Source organism: Myotis brandtii, unplaced genomic scaffold, assembly GCF_000412655.1.
Source record: "Myotis brandtii unplaced genomic scaffold, ASM41265v1 scaffold266, whole genome shotgun sequence".
NCBI lineage: Eukaryota > Metazoa > Chordata > Mammalia > Chiroptera > Vespertilionidae > Myotis > Myotis brandtii.
In genome coordinates, this window is record NW_005360124.1 from 8640640 (window position 1) to 8663740 (window position 23101).

General features: G+C 37.2%; 1 protein-coding gene across 1 annotated transcript in view; it reads left to right on the top strand.

Annotated features, from left to right (window-relative positions):
- Positions 1-23101, top strand: part of CARNMT1 (carnosine N-methyltransferase 1) — a 36072-nt gene that overhangs the window by 9677 nt on the left and 3294 nt on the right. The window contains exons 3-6 of the mRNA XM_014541272.1: positions 10201-10341; positions 11276-11454; positions 12774-12887; positions 21990-22093. Coding sequence (XP_014396758.1) covers positions 10201-10341; positions 11276-11454; positions 12774-12887; positions 21990-22093 — 538 coding nt within the window. The remainder of the gene's footprint in view (positions 1-10200; positions 10342-11275; positions 11455-12773; positions 12888-21989; positions 22094-23101) is intronic.

Below are 23101 nucleotides of genomic sequence, written 5' to 3' on the forward strand. Positions count from 1 at the left end.
GGTGACTGAAGCTCCCAACCTCTCCTTTTTTTCTTTTTTTTTTATTCTGGGATTTATTTACCTTCTATAGCTGTCATTGGAGCTGAGAGCCGGCTCCAGCTGTGAGGCCCGACTCCAGCTCTGAGGCTGCGGCTGGCTGAAAGCATTTATCTGGGTTTGTTTACCTTCTATAATTGAAACATTGTTGCCATCACTGCCTCTCTAAGCTCTGAGGCCGAAGCTGGCTGAAAGCAGGTATCTGGAGCTTGTTTAGCTTCTATAATTGCAACTTTGTTGCTTAGAGTGTAGCTTAGAGCAGGGCAAGGCAGGCGGGGAACGTTGGCTTCCTCCGTCACTGGAGCAAGCAAGCCTCCTGTTCGCTTCAGCTGCCTGGCTGCCAGCCGCCATCTTTGTTGGCAGTTAATTTGCATATCTCGCTGATTAGCCAATGGGAAGGGTAGCGAAGTTACGGTTAATTACCATGTTTCTCTTTTATTAGATAGGAGGAGTATGTCTGGATTGAAGATTAGTTATCATAGATGAGATTTAGTGGTCTTTGACCCTTTTTTTGACATGTAATAATTCCTTGTTAGATAAATTATATGTAAATATCTTCTCCCATGCTGTAGGTTTTTTCACTTTTTTGATAATGTACCTTGATGTGCAAAATTTAAAAATTTTGTTAAGTCCAGTTTATATATTGTTTTCTTTTGTTGCCTTTCATATCACATCTAATTCATTGCCAAATCCAATGTTATGAAGATTTTCCCAAATATCTTCTCATAAGAGTTATAGTTCTTAAGTTTAGGTCTTTGATTCATTTTGAGTTAATTTTTGTGTATGGTATAAGGTAAGGTCTAACTTCATACTTTTGTTGTTGTTGAGGTTTATTTATTTATTTTTATTGTTTATTTTTTTAACTTCATTCTTTTAAATGTGACTATTTAGCCCTGGTCAGTGTGGCTTAGTGGTTTGATTGTTAGCCTGCGCACCAAAGGTCTTGGGTTGGATTCCTGGTCAAGGGCATATACCTGGGTTGCAGGTTCCATCCCTGGCCCCCAGTTGGGGCATGTCCAGGAGGCAACCAATTGATGTATCTCTCTCACATCAATGTTTTTCTTCCTCCCTTCCACTCTCTAAAAATCAGTGGAAAAAAATATCCTTGGGTAAGGATTAATAATGAATGAATGAGGCTATCCAGTTTCCCAGCACCCTTTGTTAAAAAGACTGTCCTTTTCCCATTTAAGTGTCTTGGCACTGTTGTTGAAAATCAATTGACTGTATATGCAAGGGTTTATTTCCCGGCTCTCTATTCCATTTGTCTATATGCCCTTATGGCAGTACCATACTATTTTAATTTCTTTAGTTTTGAAGTCAGGAAATGAGTCCTTCAATTTATTCTTTTTCAAGTTTGATTTGGAAACTTGGGGCCCCTTGCAATTCCATATGATTTTTAGAATAAGCTTTTCCATTTCTGTGGAAAAAGCTGTTGGAATTTTGTTAGGGGTTATGTAGACTATTTTGGATAGTAAAATAGCTTAACAATGTTAAAGCTTTTTATCCATGAATACAAGACATCTTTTCATTATTTAGATGTTATTTAATATCTTGCAGCAATGTTTTATAATTTTCAGTCTTTCACCTCCTTGGTTAAATTTATTTCTAAGTATTGAGTTCTTTGTTCTTTTAGATGCTATTGTAAATTCCAGAAACCCAACTGATTTTTGTGCTGAACCCTGCAATTTTGGTTATTTATTAGCTCTAGTAGCTTTCTTGTGGATTCTTTGTGATTTTCTACATATAGGATATGTCATCTGTGAATAGAGATAGTTTTTAACTTCTTCCTTTTCCATTAGAAGAATGGCCTTTGCCTCTATTCTTGAATAGAGGTGAAGGGGGCTCCTTATTTTGTTCTTGATCGAGGGAAAGCTTTAGTCTTTCACCGTTGAGTGTGATGTTAGCTGTGAGTTTTCATAAATGCTCTTGATCATATTGAGTTATCCCGTATTCCTATGTCTTGAGGGTTTATGTCATGAAAGGTGCTGCATTTTTTCAATGCCTTTTCTTTGTCAAATGAAATTATTGTGGATTTTTTTCTTCTATTAATGTGCTATATTACATTGATTGACTTTTCCTTATGATGAAACACCCTTGTATTACTGAGATAAATCCCATTTGGTCATGGTGAATAATACTTTTTATATATTCTTGGATTCTATTTGCTAAATTTTTTTGAGTATTTTTACATCTATATGTATAAGTGATATTGATGGTTTTTTCTTTTGTGATTTTTTTTCTTGTGATGCCTTTATCTGACTTTGGTATGGGAATAATGCTGGGCCTCACAGAATGAATTAGGAAGTGTTCCCTGCCCTTCAGTATTTTGGGGAGAGTTTGAGAAGAATTGGTGTTTATTATTTTTTAAATGTTTAGTAGAATTCACCAGTGAGACCACCTGGTTTAGAACTTTTCTTTGTTGGGAGGGATCTTTGCCTATTTACCCATGGAATGTTGGGCAACACTGAGGTCTGCTTCTAATTATTCTTTATACGATATGAAATCTTCCTCATATGACTTATTTCAAAGACTCATGGCTTAAGTTGGAATAAACAGCTAAAAATTACAGTTTCTAAAGGCTACCTCTGTTTACTTTAATAAATGGTACAGGTTATTTTGTTATTTTTAACAAATGGTCATTATTAAAATGGTCCTACATGACTTATTCTACAACTATTAGAATTATCTAATTTCTTACATTTGCTTACTTTGCAGTTTTTAAAAATTTTTTATTGATATTTAGAGAGAGAGAGAAAGATCGATGTGAGAATGAAACATCAGTTGGCTGCCCTAACCTAGAATCAAACCAGCAACCATTTGGTGCACAAGATGACACCCAACTGAGCCACACCAAGCAGGGCTCAGTTTTTTTAATATTTTAAGTTTTATGAGCTTTTATAAACATTGTTGCTTCAAAGGGGCATTATATTCTTAAAAGTTTCTAGTTGGTGCTCTCAATGTGTATATTCAGTGCTCTGCACTATAATAGACAATAGCTTAATAGCTTCTGTAAACATAAAGGCCACATATTTCTCAAAATCCAAAATATCTTTGTTTCTGAAATGTAGGTTAAACATTCTTTGAATAGGTAAAACGTTTCACAGGGTTCAAAATTTTAAAGGTTTCAAAGGATAGAAAGCCTCTTTTCCATAACTGTTAACTAGCCACTCATTTCCCTTTCTTGGAAGTAATAAATATTATAAAAGTGGACAGGAATTTCTAAATTTTAAAATGAAGGGTGCCAAAATATCTATCAAACTCTTTTGCTATTCTTCAAACTATTGAAAAAATTACACACTTCTTCCTGTATCATTTGTTTTGCATGTTTAATTTAAATTGGTTTCCTCATAGTAGATAAGATGAGCTATCAAAAACCCTTAAAAAAATCAGGCTAATAAAGCACAGTAAAGTCCATATCCATATTAGAGTCATAACTCTTCCATAAAAAGTAAACCCAAAATCCCAGAAAAGAGGCATAATTATAGCCCTTCAAAATCCAGGTTGATTAGATAAATGCCGGTCAAGTTTGGGTCTCAGAGAAATTTTCAGGATCCTGTTTGTGTTACAGCAAGCATTCCAAGATCTTTACACTTGGCTGGATCGACCCAAATTTATGTCAGCTAGCCTTTCGATTGTGTTATCTTCTTTTTGAAATTTCAATAAAGGCCTTTCTAATTCAGCTGTTTATAAAAGATAATTTATTTAAATATGTATAGAATGAACAATATTTGTATCATTAAAATATTTTTTCTATGGAAACACATTTGTCTTATCAGTTTGTCTAATTCATTCCTGTTTAGAATTTTTAAATGCCTGGGTCTGCAAGCACAAGCAGCTTTGAAGTCACAGGTTGATCTGTTTGTTATATAAGGAAATGCTATTTTTAATGTGCTGAATACAAAACTCTTCAGTAATTATTCGGTTAAAATTTGAGTGCTATAAAGTTTATAGTTGCTGAGGAAAGATTCTTAAATTTGAGTCCTAATTGAAATGGCAAATCACAACCATTTAGACTCATATACTCTTGTATATCCTAAAAACTGCTGGATGAAAATCCTGAAAATAGAGCATCTTGATTTCATTAACTCATTCTATTTTAGAAGAATTTGAAGTGATATTTTGTTTGTGGAAGGAAACTCTGATAGGTCTTTACCTTTCAATATATGTCTAACACTCTAGGAAGATACCTGCATACTATTGACTAAATTGAATTTATTTTATATAGTTAGGTGTTTGGAAAAAATATGCTGAGCTTTAAAGAAACATTTTCCAGCCTGGCTGGTGTGCTCAGTGGTTGAGTGTGAACCTATGAACCAGGAGGTCACGGTTCGATTCCCACTCAGGGCATATGCCTGGGTTGCAGGCTAGATCCCCCATGGGGAATGTACAGGAGGCCGCCAATCAGTGATTCTTTCTCATCATTGATGTTTCTATTTCTCCCTCTCCTTTCCTCTCTGAGATCAATAAAAAAAATTTTTTTAATTTTTTTTAAAGGAACATTTTCCACTTAGATTAAAATAAGGAATATAAGGTATAATTTATGAAAGGATTCTTTTAGGTGAAAGAAAGCATTTTAAAAGAGAAAATGGAGGAAATGTTAACTGCTAAAATATAAGAGTAGCATAGAGACTGAAAATAGATTTATCTCATCCTGAAAGCCCTCTTAGTCCAAAGACATAGAAATCTGAGATTTCAAGCTCATACAATTCAGGCTGGAAGAGGCCAAGGGGGTGGGAGGGAATATCTGTGGTACTTCCAACAATAAAGGTGTTGTTTTTTTTTTAAAGAATTCATGTGCTTACAAATCTACAGTAATAACAATTCAAGACTAATATAGAAAAATAGTGTAAGGAGACAATTCACAGGAAAGAAATACAAGATGCTCAATCTCATAAAATGCAAATGTAAAAATCACACTAGGATGCCATTTTTCATTGATTTCACTGCAAAGATTTAGAAGTTACATAACTTTCTGACAGTGTGAGGAAACATGTTGCTGATGGAATAAGTAAAATTTTATGGAGGCAACTTGATAAGAAAAATCACATGCATATCTTGACTCCTGTGATTCAAATTTGGAGAAGCTTGCTACAGATATACTTGTGCATGTGGAAATTATTTATGTCGAGGACATTAGTTTTAATGTTACAATAACAAAAGATGAAACAAAGGGCCAGCTAGTAAATATTTTAACCTTTGCAGGCAATGTGATGTATGGGGACTACTCAGCTCTGTTGTCTTGGGAATGCAGCCATACACAATACATAAATGAAAGGACATGACTGGCCTGTGGGTCATAGTTGCTGACCCCTGTATTAAGTGAAAGAAGCAAAATGAAGAACTTGAAATATGAACTATAACAGAGGTATGAATGAAGTAGTGAAAGCATCGAGAAATTAGTTCAAGCTTTGCCTGGGATATTTAGAAAAGACTTCATAGATAAAGGTGATAATTTAAACTGAGTTTTTATGGGTGTGTAGGTGCTCTAAATATTAAGGTGAGAAAGTGTCTTATGCAATTGGTGAGAAGTTGGTTGCTAGGTGGAATTTTTTGTTGGGAGTAAGAGGTAAGTTGGGACCATATTTTTGAAGGGGCTAGATATTAATCTGGTTTCTAACTCATTTTCTCCTTTGAATAAAAAATATTTCAACACCTAGCTCTGTTAAACCTTGACATTTTGATATATTAACTTCAAAAAATTTTGTATTTTTTAAAAGAAACATTACATATGCAGTTGAAACTGCCCTCAAATAATATATAGAGCACATTCTCTCCAGAGATAACATTAATTTGTTACTCTAATCATACCTTCTTATATTAACTATATGCTCATATACCTCTAAACCAGTGATTTTTCAACCTTTCATCTCACGACACACATAAACAATTACTAAAATTCTGCAGCACGCCAAAATACATATTTTTTGTTGATCTGACAAAAAAGATATAATTTTGATTCATTCACACCAGACAGCTATGTGTTGGCTGTTGTCATTTTTATATTTGACAATCTAAGGGGGAAAAAGGTCAGTGTCCCTGCCTAAATAGGTTTTGTATGTTTTAAAATTCTTGCAGCACACCAGTTGAAAATTACTGTCCTAAACAATACAAACATTGTATTGCTCTATATGTTTTAAAAGTTCATATAATGGTTTATGATGTCATTTCACAACTGTTTTTTGCTCAGAATTGGGTTTTTATGATTTTGCTGTATGGACCAACTGGGTTAATAGAAATATAATGCAAGCCACATGTGTTATTTTAAGATTTCTAGAAGCTACATATAAAGGTAAATAAAAACAGGTGAAGTTAATAATATACTTCATAACCCAGTAAATCTATATAAAAATATTTCAAGTTATAATGAGTATGCAAGATTATTGAGACAGTTTACATTCCTTTTTAAAACTAACTGTGAAATCTGGCATTATTTTATACTTGCAGCACATCTCAGAAATAGCCACATTTTAAGTGTTCACTAGCCAGCTACACGTGATTAGTGGATTTTACTATATAGGACCATGAGTGAATTGCTGTGATTCAAACAGAACTTAACCCTTTTGGTGCTTGAAGGTAGTGCCTGCTACCACCAGGGGTCAGCTATGTGTCATGCTGACACAAGAGGAAGTATTTTGTGTGTTAGAATTTGCTATTCAGCAGCTGCAATGCAAAAATCATTCTGTGCCCAATAAAGGAACTCTGTCGCAAGAACATTTACTGCTGGTACAATAGTTGAAGCACAAAGGGTGGTGCATATGTGATCCACAGCCTGTTCAGACACGCAAGGCTCTGTTCTGTCCTTACAAATGTACCCTTCTCCATTCTTGCTTGTCTGGAATACACTGTTATCCCACTACTAGAGGCCTGGTGCACAAATTCTTGCATGGGTGGGGTCTGGCCAGCCCATCCCGATGGGGGTGGGGGGGGTGGTCACAGGCGGGGCCAGCTGGGGGAGGGGCCATGGGGGGTTGGCTGGCTGGCCCCGCCCCCGGTCGAACTGGTCAAACTCCTGGCTGAGGGGACAGTTTGCATATTTGCTTTTTATTATAAGCACCCAATGAAAAACAATCTAGCTAAGAACAAAGAATGAGGGGATATTCTCTCCATCTCCCCCATTCATTGCTTGATTCTTAATCATTTTTCAATGATTTGTTTTAATGTATATCCTTTTTATATGCCTACAGAAATAAACCCTTTTTGATATAATACAAGTAATTGGTAGATCTATAATCTCTATTAAGGCTTAAGATAGGGCCTTGCTAGATTCTGCATTCCATGGCTTACTGACAGCCTTTTAATAGCAGTTTTATACAGCAACATTCTGCCTCAAGGTGGGGGTAGAGAGTTCTATGGCCCTGATTAGTTAGGGCAAATTTCACAATAGCAGCCATAGTTAACTTTCCTTCAGTTAAAACAATTGTTGGTATCATTATTAACAAAAACTTTCCTTAAGGTTAGCAGGGTTTCTAATTTCTGCATTTTTTTCCCCTAAGATATTTAAATTGATTTTGAGAGAGAGAGGAAGGGAGAGGGAAAGAGAGAAACATTGATGTAAGAATGAAACTTTGATTAGCTGCCTCCTGCACACTCCCTTCTGGGGATGAACCTGCAACTTGGACATGTGCCCTGACCAGGAATCAAACGGGCAACCTTTTGGTGCTTGGAATGACACCCAACCACTGAGCCACATGCTATTTTTAATTAACACAGTAAAAAGTACTTTTCTTGGTGCTATGAAATTTAGCACTTGTAGATCTGGTTAACTACCACTACCAACAGGGTACAAAACAGTTCCATTATTACCCTTCAAAAAAATTCTCATGTTGCCCAGCTAGTGTAGCTCAGTGGTTGAAGGTCAACCCATGAACCAAGATGTCACTGGTTTAATTCCCGGTCGGGGCACATGCCCGAATTGTGGGCTCGATTCTCATTGAGGAGCATGCAGGAGGCAGCTGATCAATGATATTTCATGATGTTTTTCTCATCGATGTTTATCTTTCTCCCTTCCTCTCTCGCTAAAAAAAAAAAATCAATTAAGAAAACCCCTCATGTTTCCCTTTATAGTGACAAATCTCCCCACCTTTAACCTGTGGTAACTGCTTATCAGTCACATAGTTTGTCTTCTTGAGAATATCATATTAAATGGAGTCATACAATATATTTGTCACCTTTTGAAATTGGCTTTTTCACCCAGAATGCCATTGAGACTCATCTGTGTTCTGCATGGTGATGTTTTATGCAGATCATTAGCCATTCAGAAATTATTAGTGATTATTTTTATAAAGATTTAAGTACTCAGTTTACTTCCAAATCCTTTTACTTTCATTACTTTGGTTTTTAAAAAAATTCTTATCTGAAAACAGCCACCCAGGATGTTTTGATTGGGCAGATGGGAACTAAAAAGAAAATAAGTGTGGAGAGTAAGGGTTTGTGTGGGTGGTAGGGAGTGGAAAATGGGAGGAGAGGCCAGGGTGGGGTTCCATGGTGGAAGGTCCTTTATATAAAGCTTAGCACAGAGTTCTACATCTAGGAGCTTTTCACATTCTAATAAAATTTTGTGTATTTTTGTTAGGTAACCAATGTAAGTAGGATTGAGGAGATGCCCTCATTAAAAATTTAAGTGGTGCCTGGCCAGTGTTGCTCAGTGGTTCAGTGTTGACCCATGAACCAGGAGATCATAGGTCCATTGACAGTCAGGGCATATATCCAAGTTAGAGGCTCGATCCCCAGTAGGGGGCTTGCAGGAGGCAGCCCGTCAGTGTTTCTCATTGATGTTTCTATCTCTCCCTCTCCCTCTCTCTGAAATCAATTTTTAAAAAGCATAAAACAAAAACAAATTTAAGTGTTCACGCACATGTACACATGTATAATCTAGAATGAGAAGAAAGCATTCTATTTTATTTTAGTGAAAATTGTTACGTAACACCTTGGAATTAGTTTGTCTATATCAAGGATTAAAGGATGTCTTACTAATCATAATCTTATTTGTCAAAAGTCATTTTTAACAAATTTTGGTTTATGCCATATCATATATGTAAAATTCAACAGTGAAACAAATTAAACTTTGTTAAGGTTTTTATACAAATACATGTTCCATGTGTAAATATTTAAGACTGAATGCCCCTGGGCAAATTCCCACACTATTGTATTTGTAGACTGAATTTTCAAAAGTTCTTTAGTTCTGTTTGTTTTTTATTTCAAAGTGGGAAATGCAAAGGTTATCATATGGGGCTACTATTAGCCCTGCTACTGTTTGGACCACACCAAACTAAGGATCATGTAGTTTAAATATAAAAAGAAATACATGGGGCTAGATTTGGAAATTGGATTTGATTTACTAGTATATACTAAGTTTGGTGAATACAGACAAAAGATAAGTTCACTTTTAACTGCCATGATAGCTGATTATACACATTTTTCTTTGGTTTTCAGTAAGAATACCATTTTAGTTTCCTTAAGGTTACATTTACTTGCCAGGAGTCCTGAGAAAGGTTCTTGCTTTGCTAAGGCAAATTTTTAGCAGTTTGAAAGTGGAATGGTGGATTTTATAACAAAGGATATTTGTGGTAGAGTGATGCAAATAAGTGGAGAGCAGTGTGGTTGTGTTCTTCTGGTTTGGTGTGATATTATTTGCTATTATATATGCTCAATTAGAAGGTAGCTCCCCATTTTCCCCATAAAACTACCCCCCCCCCCCACCTTCAAGGTTCCATTCCTGGCCTGGGATGCGTGTGGGAGGCAGCCAATCAATGTGTCTCAAATAGATGTTTCTCATTCTCCCTCTCTTCCACTCTCTAAAAATTAATGGAAAAATTATCCTCGGTTGAGAATGGGCAAAAAAACACATTAATAATAAAAAATAAAAAAGATATACCTGACATATTAAAAGTTATACTTAATCTATTTAATTACATAAACCATTGTATTACAGAATTTAGAAATGAAATTATGTTTTGTTTACTGTCTCATGATAAAATAATTTTGTTCACCTCTTTGTATGTATTGGGATCCCTTTGGGATAATTTTAATAGTTGTTCAGGTGACAGCTACTAGGGATATGGGGGTCTTCATATCAAATATTTTAGTTGTTAATATGGATCTTTGTCTTTTTTTTCTTTTTCTTTTCTTTAAGGGGTTGGACATAATTGCCTTATTTCATTTCAGGGATCCTTCTAAAGTAAATATTCTGGTACCTGGTGCTGGACTAGGAAGACTGGCCTGGGAAATAGCTATGCTAGGTTATGCTTGTCAAGGAAATGAATGGAGTTTTTTTATGCTCTTTTCTTCCAACTTTGTACTCAACAGGTATTTAATTTACTTTTTGTTAGAAATAGTAATATCTCAGAATCAGATTGACTTACCTATTTTTGAACAATTCTGAATTTGAAGATAAGTACATAGTGTTTAATTATGATATATATCATAAATATTTCTTATATTAAATTGGTTATACAATTGTCACTTTAATCAGTTGTCTAGTTAACAGACGTTTGATCAAGATGGGTTAGTGACTTTAGAAAGTGACTTGGCATTCCATGAAAATGAAATTATTTCTGTGTGAATTTCAGGACTAAGTATGATCCAGGAAGGGGTATTTTCTCATTGTTCCTTAAACTTCTTCACCCTTTTGTTTCTTCAGTATAGTAAGAGTGCAGTATAGTGACCATATCTTTTGTCCTTAAGTTTCTTATTAAATGGCCAAGTAAGCTCACGTGACTGAGTTGGAAAGATCTTTCAGAACTTCTGTGGCCTCTTAGTAAGCAGTGGAAAAGAGTTGTTATTTTTAAAGCCAGAAGAGGTGTGTTAGAGAAAAAAATAAATAGCTGCCTGTTTAAATAAATAGTCATTTTGGTGGCAGTATGAGTTGGGGGATAATAAGAAGGTAAAAGGAAGAAGGTTGTACAAAATAAATAGGTACCAAACAAAACCCATAACATTAAAAAAACACTTGGACTGGTTTTTACTTGATTTTGAAGTTTGGAAATATATTTGTAAAACTTGGAATGAACAACACATTCATATCTCAGAATTTAATTTTTTTCTGTCTTCATTCATGATTGGTTACTCATCTGCATGTGTATGTGCATTTCCAGATAATTGGATGGGGTATAGTAGTAATACTTTTTAAGTAGTAATTAAATAAGTAAACTTTTAATCAAACAATATACTTTAGTGTTTAAAGTAGATTTTCTTGGTAAAATATTTAGTTTACACTGAATTGTATGTTCATATTTTGCAGATGTTCTGAAATTAATAAATATAAGCTTTATCCCTGGATCCATCAGTTTAGCAATAACCGGAGGTCAGCTGATCAGATTCGACCCATCTTTTTCCCTGATGTTGACCCCCACAGTCTTCCTCCTGGTTCTAATTTTTCTATGACAGCAGGAGATTTTCAGGAGATATACTCAGAATGCAGTAAGTTTAAAGCAAGCATTTTAAAGGTCTATCCATTATTCTAAATTTAATGATCTAATTTTATACTAAGCTAAAGTTCTGGTCATCCATTTTGATGGCAGAATATAAAGTATACTTCATTGACAATTTAAAATAATTTGAAGGTCATGCATGTATAAGGCAATGATGGGAAATATAAAAAAGTATAAGATCCCACAATTAAAAAATTTATAATCTATTGGGTCTATTAATAGAAGCCAACATGTAAACAAAGTTCAAATGAGTAATGGAAGTAGGTTAGGGTGAGAAGGGAGTTCTCTGTGGAGGGGCTGTGACTTGAAGGATAAGGAGGAATGGCATTCCAGGGGGTAGAAGTACATAGATACGAATGAATAAGGTAATTGAGGATGGTAAACAGCCTGCTGGGAGGGAAAGGGAGGTCTATTTGGAGATTAATGGAAATATGGGTAGAGAAGAAGGTTGGTTCCAGACTGTGCAGGACCTTTACAATCAGGCTATGAAGTTTGGAAGAAATTTGTGCTAGCCATTAGAGAAAGGGATAGGTGAGGAGGGGAGAGAGGAGGGGAGTTGGCAGTGAAAGAAAGAAGAATGAAATGCTGAGGGGTCAGCAAGTCATTCATTTAACAAATATCTGTTGAACTTGCTAAGTGGCAGGTATGTTCTAGGCACTGGAAAGAGAGCAGTGAGCAAAACAAAGTCCCTGTACATGGGAACTTATATATTCTTAAAGGGAGAGAGAGGCAATAACAAATTAATATTATGAGGAAGGAAACTATGGCAGGAAAGAGGATGATGAGGGTCTGGGGAGGGCCTGCTGTTTTATATAGTTGTCAGGGAAGGTCTTTCTAAGAGCAGAACTTAAAAAGTGTATGCATACAGGCTTTCTGAAACCTTTCAGAATTGGTAATTAACATTGGTTGAAAGAAATCAATTTAGAATTCAAATGACTATTATTTCATCTTCAATGATTTTAAATGAAAGCAGTTAAATAAATTATAGACAAAACATATCATTTGGTAAAGATATATAGCAGTGGTTCTCAACCTTGGCTGCACATTAGAATCACCTGGGAATCTTTTTAAAATCCTGATTTCTGGGCCTCATCCTCCGGAAATTCTGTTTCTTTGTTACTAATGTTGTGGCCTCACAACATTAGTAATTGATTGGAAGAGTTTAGCTTCTATATCCCTGCAGTTAAATGAAATATTAATATTCTGTAAGAGGTACCTGGTACATTTATGGAATTAATTAAAAGTTAAAATAACAAAAAAATTTAAAAATAACATTACAAATGTAGTAATTTGATTTTCCTTGAATAGATGCCTGGGACTGTATTGCTACCTGTTTCTTCATAGACACAGCTCACAATGTAATTGATTATATTGACACAATATGGAAAATACTCAAGCCAGGTGGAATTTGGATAAATCTAGGTAAGTTCCTCAGTATTTATTAGGATCTTATGCATTAATCTAGTAGCTATGACTATCCTATATTTGGTAACTTCATGGTACCAAATAGTCACAAAAGTTATAATTATGCTGTATTCAATTTAAAACCTCTGCATTTCCCTTTAGACTGCATCCTACTTGATGGTGCAGTTCCTCCAGTCCTAGCTAATTCCTCATAAGTAGTTGGAGCCCTCAAGTTGTATGTTTACACTAGGTCAGTCTCACAGCATTCATAATTTCAGAGCTCTGATTATTAACTTGATGGTAATCATTACCTCATCTTTCCCACCTTCCACTTCATGGAGACAACAGTCCTGTTTTTTCTATTATGAAACACTAGTGGCCCAGTGCATGGAAATTCGTGCATGGGGGGAGGGGGTTCCCTCAGCCCAGCCTGCACCCTCTCCAATCAGGGACCCTTTGGGAGATGTCTGACCACCAGTTTAGGCCCGATCCCACTGCCTCTGCCTCAGCCCCCACCATCATGGCTTTGTCCAGAAGGAAGTCGGACATCCTGAAGATGGCCGGTTGACCTGGTCTAATTAGCATATTACCCTTTTATTAGTATAGATTTGAGGGAAAGCTTTTGCCTCTCCTATGGAAACGTCCTCCCAGTGCATATACATACTGGGAAAAGAGTAAGCATAACTTTTATGAATATCATGAGGTTAAAAAAGAATAGAAATATAATTTCACATATGCAGAAAACTTACTGCCTTCTGATGGAAAGTACTGAAAATCAAATGATGAGTATGGCCCTGCTGGCATGGCTCAGTGGTTGATTCTCTCATTATTGATGATTCTCTTTCATCGTTGATGTTTCTATCTCTCTATCCTTCTCCCTTAAAAATATACATTTTTTAAAAAGTAATAAGTATGACGTGATCCCTTCCATCCAGATTATAAGGAAAACTGCCAGTGTTATTCTCTTTTTTAATCCTTTTTCTTTAAAATAAAGGGAGAATAATGGTATTATCAAGGTAAATATAATTTTCTTTTTGTGTGTTAAGAGGTTAATATACTACTTAAAAGTCATATATACATTGTTTGAGCCCTTAGCCTTCAGGATTTATTGGTGGGTTCTGTCACCTTCTTTTAAATATATATATTATGTAATATACATATATTATTGATTTCAGAGAGAGGGAGGGAAAGATAGAAACGTCAGTGATGAGAAAGAATCATTGACCAGTTGCCTCCTGCACACCCCCTACTGAGAGCAAATAGCTGTACAACATATATATATATATATAGAGAGAGAGAGAGAGAGAGAGAGAGAGCGCGAGCGAGAGCGCCTAATATGCAAAGTGTCCCCTCTGGAGTTCGATCACTCGCTATAACATGTGCTGACCACCAGGGGTCGGCTCGGACCGAAGGAAGGCCCCGGCCAGCAGCTGGGGAAAGGAGGCCCCAAGGGAGGCCCTGGCCAGCAGCCGCTAGGGACCCTACCTGAGCATGAATTTCATGCACTGGGCTTCTAGTGTAATCATAAAATGAAACAAGTATCTCAAACCTTGGGTCTTCTTTAAAAGAAAACTCTTTCCCAAGGAATAATTGAAAGAAGACATTACCTACTGGGTATTTGTTCACTGTGGATTAGGCATTGTGTTAGACACTTATAAATACCTTGTTTAATCTCAAAACAGTCCTATGTTGAAATGGCATTATTGCTATTTTATAGTAGAAAAAACTGCATCTTGGTTAAGTTAGGGGTTAAGTATCTAGAAGAAAGGTACTGGAGAGTCATGCTTACAACCTAGATCCAACTCCTGGATTGTGTAAACAGCTATCTCTGTAGGCTTTTGCTGGGTAAGTTTATACTTAGCATTAATCTGTGTATTTATGTGATTAAAATTTTTGATCCCAGTTACTGAGTTATAGTAAGGTTTTGTGTATTTCCAAAGCATTCAACTTAACTTCCATAAGAACAACTTTTCTTTTTGAACATTTATTTTATTGGTTCATTAATATTTTGTTTATAATAACAATAAATTATAACTGCCTGGAATAAATAAAATTGGCCCTTAGTTAAGAGTAGATGTGCTGGGAAGGCCTGTGACCTGTTGTGAGCAGCAGAGATAATGGGGCATGATGGTTTTTAATGGGAGATCAGTTAGAAGAGCTTCCACTCTTTCTTACCAGAGAGTTTCTCAAAGGATTTTGAGAATTGGGATGGAGAAACACTGTCCTTAAATACAGTTATTTGGAAGGTTAATATTTTGCAAATAAAATTCTTTCAATATATAAGTTAAAGAATTTAAAAGAATAATATCTCAGAGTCAGTTGTTCCCTAAATATCAGTATGCTCCAGGTATCTATCTATTGTTTTTCACCTTTTATGCCATATATCATTTCTTACTTCGAATCAGGGATTACTCCTACCTAATCCCATTGCCTCTCTTATTCTTTGAATTCCCAATCTGAATCTAGTCCAAATCTCTCTCTTATGCTCCAAACCACTGTGTCCAAATTGGATGCACCACAAATACTTCTAAATCTGTGTGTGTCAAGAAAATGATGCCCATGCTTCCCCCATGCCTTTTCTGTCCCATCATCTGAGATTCCCACAATCAGAAAACCAGAACTCCTTTACCCCTTTTCACACTTATCTGTACCCGGCTAGTCTACAAATTGTATCTTGTAAAGCTCCTCAATAGCTCTTGAATCTCTTCCTGTCCCAGGGTTTCTCAGTTGCGGCACTAGTGACATTTCCCGGGTAGACTATTCTTCATTGGGGGTGGGGAGGGTTCTGAACACTGTAGGATGGTTAGCAGCATCTCTGGCTTCTACCTACTAGATTCCAGCAGTGCTTTCCCAGTTTTGAAATCCAAAAATGCCATTTGAGAACCATTGCTCTAACCTCATAGTAGCACCTGAGTCCAGGCCCTCATCATTGCTTGCCTGGATTATTGCAGTCGTTTCCTTCAGGGCATTCCTGCCTCTGCACCCCTTTCAGTTCTCCATATTACCAGCAGAGTGATCTTTCCAATGTGTAAACCCATTTCTGTTGGACTCCCAGCATAAAAGCCTAGCTTTCTTGGTAACCTAAACTCTTCAGGATGTGTTCAGTGCCCTTTGTGATCTTTCTTCTGTCTTGTGTCTTGGCTTCTTTTTTTTTTTTTTTTAATTAAGGTATAATTGGCATACAACATTATATTAGTTTCAGGTGTACAACCATGGTTCAGTATTTGTATATATTTTGAAATGAGTTTAGTAAACATCCATTACCATACATAGCTATAACTTTTTTCTTGTGATGAGGACTTTTAACTTAGCAACTTTCAAATATGTATATTAAATATAGTCACTGTGCTATACATTCTATCCCCATGACTTATTTTATAACTGGAAGTTTGAACCCTTTAACTCCTATTACCCATTTTCCCCACCCCCATCTCTGGCAATCATCAGTCTGTTTTCTGTGTTTGTGAACTTGTTCCTTTTTGTTTTTTTAAGATTCCACAGATAAGGAAGATCATATAGTATTTGTCTTTCTGACTTATTTTACTTAGCATAATACTCACAAAACCCATCCATACTGTCGCAAGTGGCAAGATTTCATTCTCTTATATGGCTGAATAATATTTCATTGTATATACGGCATATACAACATTTTATCTGCTCATCCATCAGTGAACACTTAGGAACCAAGCTCATCTTGTACTTTCTCTGCTGAGCCCTGAGATCGGCCTTCCCCCAGGAATCCCCCTCACCCCCACCAAGGATTCCTGGTTCCTTTTAGTGAGGAATGATGATGATGAAAATCTAGATTCTATCACTATGATAGTATTACTTCTAGGCCTTTTCAGCAGGTAGGGGTAGGAAATATATGTATGTGTCTGTCTATAAAGATCTTGAGTTCATACTGATTGAAACCTTTAGTTCCAAAGCAACACTTGGTATCGAGTATAAGGCTGACAGATAGCTTTCAACATATAAAATAGATCATTTCAATAGCTTTTAGCTTCTGTTTTTGCTGTTGAGAATTCAGCTATCTTAACTGTAGCTTCTTTAAAGGTAATCAATTTTGTTTTATAAGACTTTTTCTTTGTAGTTTTTCAGACTCAATATTATATCTAGGTGTGAATTTTTCTTTTTCAAACCAGTATACAATTTGTTGGGTTATTTGAATCTGTAAATGGACTTCTTTCATCAGTTCTGAAAAATTCTCAGCTTAAAAGGGTCTCTCCTCTTGCCATTTGAGACAAGATTAGCACCAAAATAAGTTAACAGTTACAATTTCTTCATATAACTACTCTGCCTCATTCTTTTTCTTTCCTTTTGAAAATGCAACCAAATGTCTTATGCGCCAAACCACTATGTCCAAATTGGATGCACCACAAATACTTCTAAAGCTCTTATTCTAGCTTCCATATATTTTAATCACTTCTTTTTTCTTTTAACTGTCAGGGTAAAAATGGCATCTAGGTTTACCTCTAGTTAATTCTCTGGGTTCCTACTAATTTCTTACTAACTTGCCAAGTATTCTATATTTTTAAGATTTTAAATTTCATACACCAATTTTAATTGTTTTCAGTGGGAGCATTGGTCTGAATAACCTAACCTGCCTTTACAGGAAGTAAAAGTTCCTTTATATTTTTTTTATTTTTATTTTTTTACAATGAAATCTATTTTTTCTTTTTAATTGGAAAGGGAGGGAAAAGTCTTTAAGAGAAAACTACCCAGAAGTGAACTAGACAACATAAATGTCCACGTTATAAACGAGTAAACATAAATGGCCTATGTAAAGGGGAGAAGTGTTTTATCTTCATTGCTGGTCACAGTAATATAAATGAGATTCAATTTTCCACCAATTTTATTAGGTAGGTTTTTTAATTTTTACTTAAAATTTAGATAAAATACAGAGAGATAGGGTATGCTTAGATATATTGCTAGTAGGAATATAGTAATAAAGCGTTCTTCAGGAAAAACTATTTGATAACATATGGAAAAATCCTAACTATTCACACATTTGAATAGAGATCGGCAAATTACAGCCTACAGGCCAAATCTGGCCTACAGCACATTTTTGTATGGTCCAGCAGTAAGATTATTTTTCACATTTGTAAAGGTTTGTGGGAGGGGTGGAGATAAAATAATGATATGTGATTGAGACGGTATGTGCCCACAGAACCTAAAATATTTGCCATCCAGCTTATTACATAATTGCATTCACTATTGCACACCTTTGTTACATTACTTATACTGGTAGAAGTCTGTTAGAGGAACATAATAAGATATGGGCAAAGACTAAAGACTTCCAGCAGTAAGATTATTTTTCACATTTGTAAAGGTTTGTGGGAGGGGTGGAGATAAAAATAATGATATGTGATTGAGACGGTATGTGCCCACAGAACCTAAAATATTTGCCATCCAGCTTATTACATAATTGCATTCACTATTGCACACCTTTGTTACATTACTTATACTGGTAGAAGTCTGTTAGAGGAACATAATAAGATATGGGCAAAGACTAAAGACTGATTAAGGGACAAACATACTCATCAAAAACTTAGACTGAGCCTACAGTAATGAAATGTGTAAATAGTAATAGGACAGCCATATAATAAAACCATTTTCCATAAATGGTTAATAAAATAGGGACATGTTTCTAAAGAAGGGTAAGATGCAAAACTAAATATGTGATATCCAAATGGCTCTTACTAATGCATCAAGGAAAAACTGCAAGGAGATACAGTAAGTTTTCAAGCAGTTATCTGTCAGTGTTAGGATTAGAGATGGGTTTGATTTTCATGTTATCTCAGCTTTTTATTATGAACTTGCATTATATTTATGGTCAAGGAAAAAATGTTTCTTTGTTCCTGTTAGGTCAACGAAAAGAATGTGAAAAGACATGAGAGTTGAGAAAATAACTCCTTAAGGAGTAACCCCATGATTTATTCATCTTTATACTAGTGTCGCAGTGCATGGATTCATGCACATTGAAAGGAAATTAATTAGGAGAAATATTTTAATATCTCTATTTGCATCTTGCTAATGAAAAGAAAACAGGATTCTACCAAGTCTCCTATCTACCTACTCCAGGACTTCTGTGAGGATCAAATGAGATGAGGCATGGGAAAACACTTCACAAACATTTGATTAAACTAAAATGTTTGCATCAGGCTATAAAGCAAGTCGGGTTCCTGGGCTGAAGAAACTCCAAGGAGGCTAGTCGCTAGGGAGAGGAAGCTGGAGTTGCTACGTGACATCATTACCCAGCACCCAGAGCCACTGTTTCTGGGCTAAGCTGTGGGCCGCATTTTGCGCCATAGGGTCTTGGCAGCGTTGGCTACAATTTGGTGGGGTTTCGCTCCAGGGTGATAGCAGGGCCTGTGTTCCACTTCGGGGAAGCCGAGTGTTGGTTTGTCAGAGCCAGGTCCATGGTGCCTTTTATTCTTAAATGGCCAGTGCGCGTCATGGCTCCTGCGTTGAGCGTCTGCCCCTAGTGCATGTCATAGCTACCGGTCAGACGGACAGACACTTATTAGCTTTTTATATACAGTAGGTCCTCGGGTTACGTCAGAGATCCGTTCCTATGGCGTGACATGATGCGATTTTCGCCTAAGTCGGAACCCACCTACGTCACTCACATGGAGCACATACACAGCAGTAATGAAGTGAAACAGTAAAAAAAAAATTAAAAGAAAGATAACAATCCCTGACCTTTACTTGTGGTAAATAAATAATAAAAAACATAAAGCACATATGTACATATGTCGAAATGACAGAACTTTTTTTTTTTTTATAAATAAACTAGAGGCCCAGTGCACGGGTTCGTGCACTAGTTGGGGTCCCTCAGCCTGGTCTGCGCCCTCTTGCAATCCGGGAGCCCTCGGGGGATGTAGCAGTGCATGAAGCAGCAGGCGGTCAGGGAGGAGCCCAAGCCAGGCCAGGCACCACGCCACTCCCACTCATCTCAGCCCTGCTGCGCCTGCTCCTGCTGCTCGCCGCTTTGTAGTGCTGCCATGGAGGTGGGAAAGGCTCTCGCTGCACAGCTGCGCTCACCAGCTGTGAGCCCGGCTTCTGGCTGAGCGGTGCTCCCGCTGTGGGAGTGCACTGACCACCAGGGGGCAGCTCCTGTGTTGAGCATCTGCCCATTGATGGCCAGTGCACATCATAGCAACTGGTCAACTGGTCGTTCGGTTGTAACAGTCCCTTAGACTTTTATATATATAGATGGGAGACGGCGACGTAACCGCGAAACAACGTACGTCAAGTCCGATGTAACCCGAGGACTGTCTGTATATAGATAGATACCCAGTGCCAGGCATTTGCTAGGTGCTTGGTAAATGTTCATTTAAGGAGTGAGTGACTAGATAATAAATATGGAAAACTGCTCAGTCTCAAGGAAATGCATAGCTAAAGCTTGAGATGGAGCTTTCTAGGTAGAACGGAGCATGATTAGAGGTAAAACATGGCCTGAGTATGTAAGAATTACTGGAATGTTTTCATGTGGATATAGTGAAACAGTATTGTTGGAGGCCTTTAAAATAGAGCAGGAACAGCATACATTTTAGAGCTGGAAAGACTGCCATGAGGCTCTACATTCTTATTAAAAGGCTTCAAAGGCCCTGGACTCTGTTGCTAAGTGGTTAGGGCGTCAGCCTATGCACCGAGGATCGCAGGTTCAATTCCTGGTCAAGGGCTTGTACCTGGATTACAGGTTTATTCCCTGGCCCCAATCAGGGCACGTGTGGAAGGCAACCAATCCATGTGTCTCTCTCACATCAATGTTTCTTCCTCTCTCCCTTCCCCCCTCTCAATGGAAAAAATATCCTTGGTGCGGGGGCGGGACTTCAAAGGCTTCCCAATGGCCTAGGATACAGCAAGTGCAGGGGCGGGGACTTCAAAGGCTTCCCAATGGCCTAGGATACAGCAAGTGCTCAGTAAATGACTCATGCTACTGACATTTTTACTAGTACTAATAAAACTAACAGGAATTTAAGCTTGATGGAGTAATTTAATTGGGAAATGTATTTTGAAAGACCACTAATATGTAAATTATATGTAGTCACTTTTGTCTAGTTGTTTATATAGGGTAAAAAAGAGGGGAGAAAAATAAAAACTTTTTAACCCTAAGTATGTTCTACAGAGTGGTGAGCCTTTTGGGAGCAGAAACTTTGTCCTGTTTGTTATGTTTACCTTCTGTGATTAAGCACATTGTGTGAGGAGTAAAAAAGGGATGGGTGTTGTGAGTTTGTCACAGATTTATAAATAACCCAATGAAAGGTAAGGAGAAGATTGTCTAGATTAGCCCTGAAGTATAACTGTAGAATGATAAATGTTGGCTGGATGAGACTGATGGATTGGGGAAAATTACAGATGAAAAGATTAGAAAATTAGATGATAGCTTCTTTTTATTTATGTCTAGTTTCTTGGATATGTAGAATGAGAGAATAGGTTTTAAGAAGTTTGTAATAGCTATCATTTACTTAGTGCCTTTTATATGCTATGTATTTTACCTATTATCTCACATTAAAGTCATGTAACAAATGGGGCAGAATTAGTGACTTGCCAATCGGAATTAATTAGTGTTAGAGCTAGGATATGAGCTGTGCATTTTTAAAAAACAGCTTAGTGTCATCCCTTCATTCCAGAAAGCCTTGCCTCCAGCTCTCCTCACTACCCTCTACCCCCAACCACCTGCTGGCTTAAGGATCCCTTTTGCTTTCATGTGATAACCAATTTGTAGCTATCATTTTGCATTTATATATGGAATTATAATTGCAGTATGCCTTTGGAATTTGGGGACTTATCATTCTCTAATTCAGCTAATCCTTCAGTAACATAAGAGTTACAGGTATAAGGTCCACGATGTGGAAAATCACAACATAAGGCTGGTATACTAGAGGCACCTACTCCCGTAATATAGGCCCAGCACTCAGATGTCAGTTTTCAGGGGTCGTGGTTTCAGGGCCAAGGTTTCAGGGGTCTGGAAACATGTCTTTGGCAAATGTAAATATTCTTTAATTCTTCTTTTTATAAATTACCCAACTTACTCAACTTGGTGCTCAGTCTAACATAGCTGCTAGTATATGTTTATATTAAAGTAAATTCATTCATAGTATCTTTAAACCATAGGTCCTCTGCTCTACCACTTCGAAAATTTGGCAAATGAACTTTCCATAGAATTGAGCTATGAGGATCTAAAAAACGTTGTTCTGCAGTATGGATTCCAGCTAGAGGTAAGGATGGAATGAAGCATTGCCAAAGCTTAACTTCCAAAGCACACCAAGAATGGTGATATTATGGCATTTACAGGCTTTACCTTTTAACTTCTGTTTTCTCATCCATAAAGTGATAGTTTTTAGAATTATGACGATTTGGGATAATGTGTATGTAAAGGAAAACTATATTCCTGGTATAATCTCCTTTCAATAAATGGTAGCTGGCCATTATCATAATATTGACCTTTGTAGACTGATAATTACCAAGTAGACTAGGCACTGGGGAAGCAAGTGTGGATGGGAAGGCAGGAGCAAGAGGGATATTGTTTACTATATATGCGTGTGTACTGTTCAATCTTTCAATCTTTCTTTATTGTGTGCATTATTATACAACAGGGGTGGGGAAGGTCCGGCCCATGGGCCGTATAAGGTCTGTGAAATCATTTGGTCTTGCCCTGCCAAAGCATTAGGGATGAGTTAATTAAATGTTTCACCATATATAGCAGCTAACTTTTAACTTGATAATTTCATATGGACTGTGAATAATGTTATAAATGTCCAAATGGCTCTTAGCAGAAAAAGGATTCCCCACCCTTGTCATACGGTTTTATGATACTTTGACTGTTATGTTTTGGCTATATGTTTATTTAGAAACATCACATTCCTTTAAGATGGCCGGCAGGGGAGGGCAGTTGTGGCCAATCAGGCCAGCAGGGGAGGGCAGTTGGGGGCAACCAGGCCTGTAGGGGAGGGCAGTTGTGGGGGGACCAGGCCTGCAGGGGAGGGCAGTTCGGAGCAACGGGGCCAGCAGGGGAGGGCAGTTAGGGGCGACCAGGCCAGCAGGGGAGGGCAGTTGGAGGTGACCAGGCTGGCAGGGGAGGGAAGTTGGGGGCAACAGGGCCGACAGGGGAGGGCAGTTGGAGACGACCAGGCTGGCAGGGGAGGGAAGTTGGGGGTGATTGGGCCAGCAGGGGAGCAGTTAGGCATTGATTGGGCTGGCAGGGGAGTGGTTAGGGGGTGATCAGG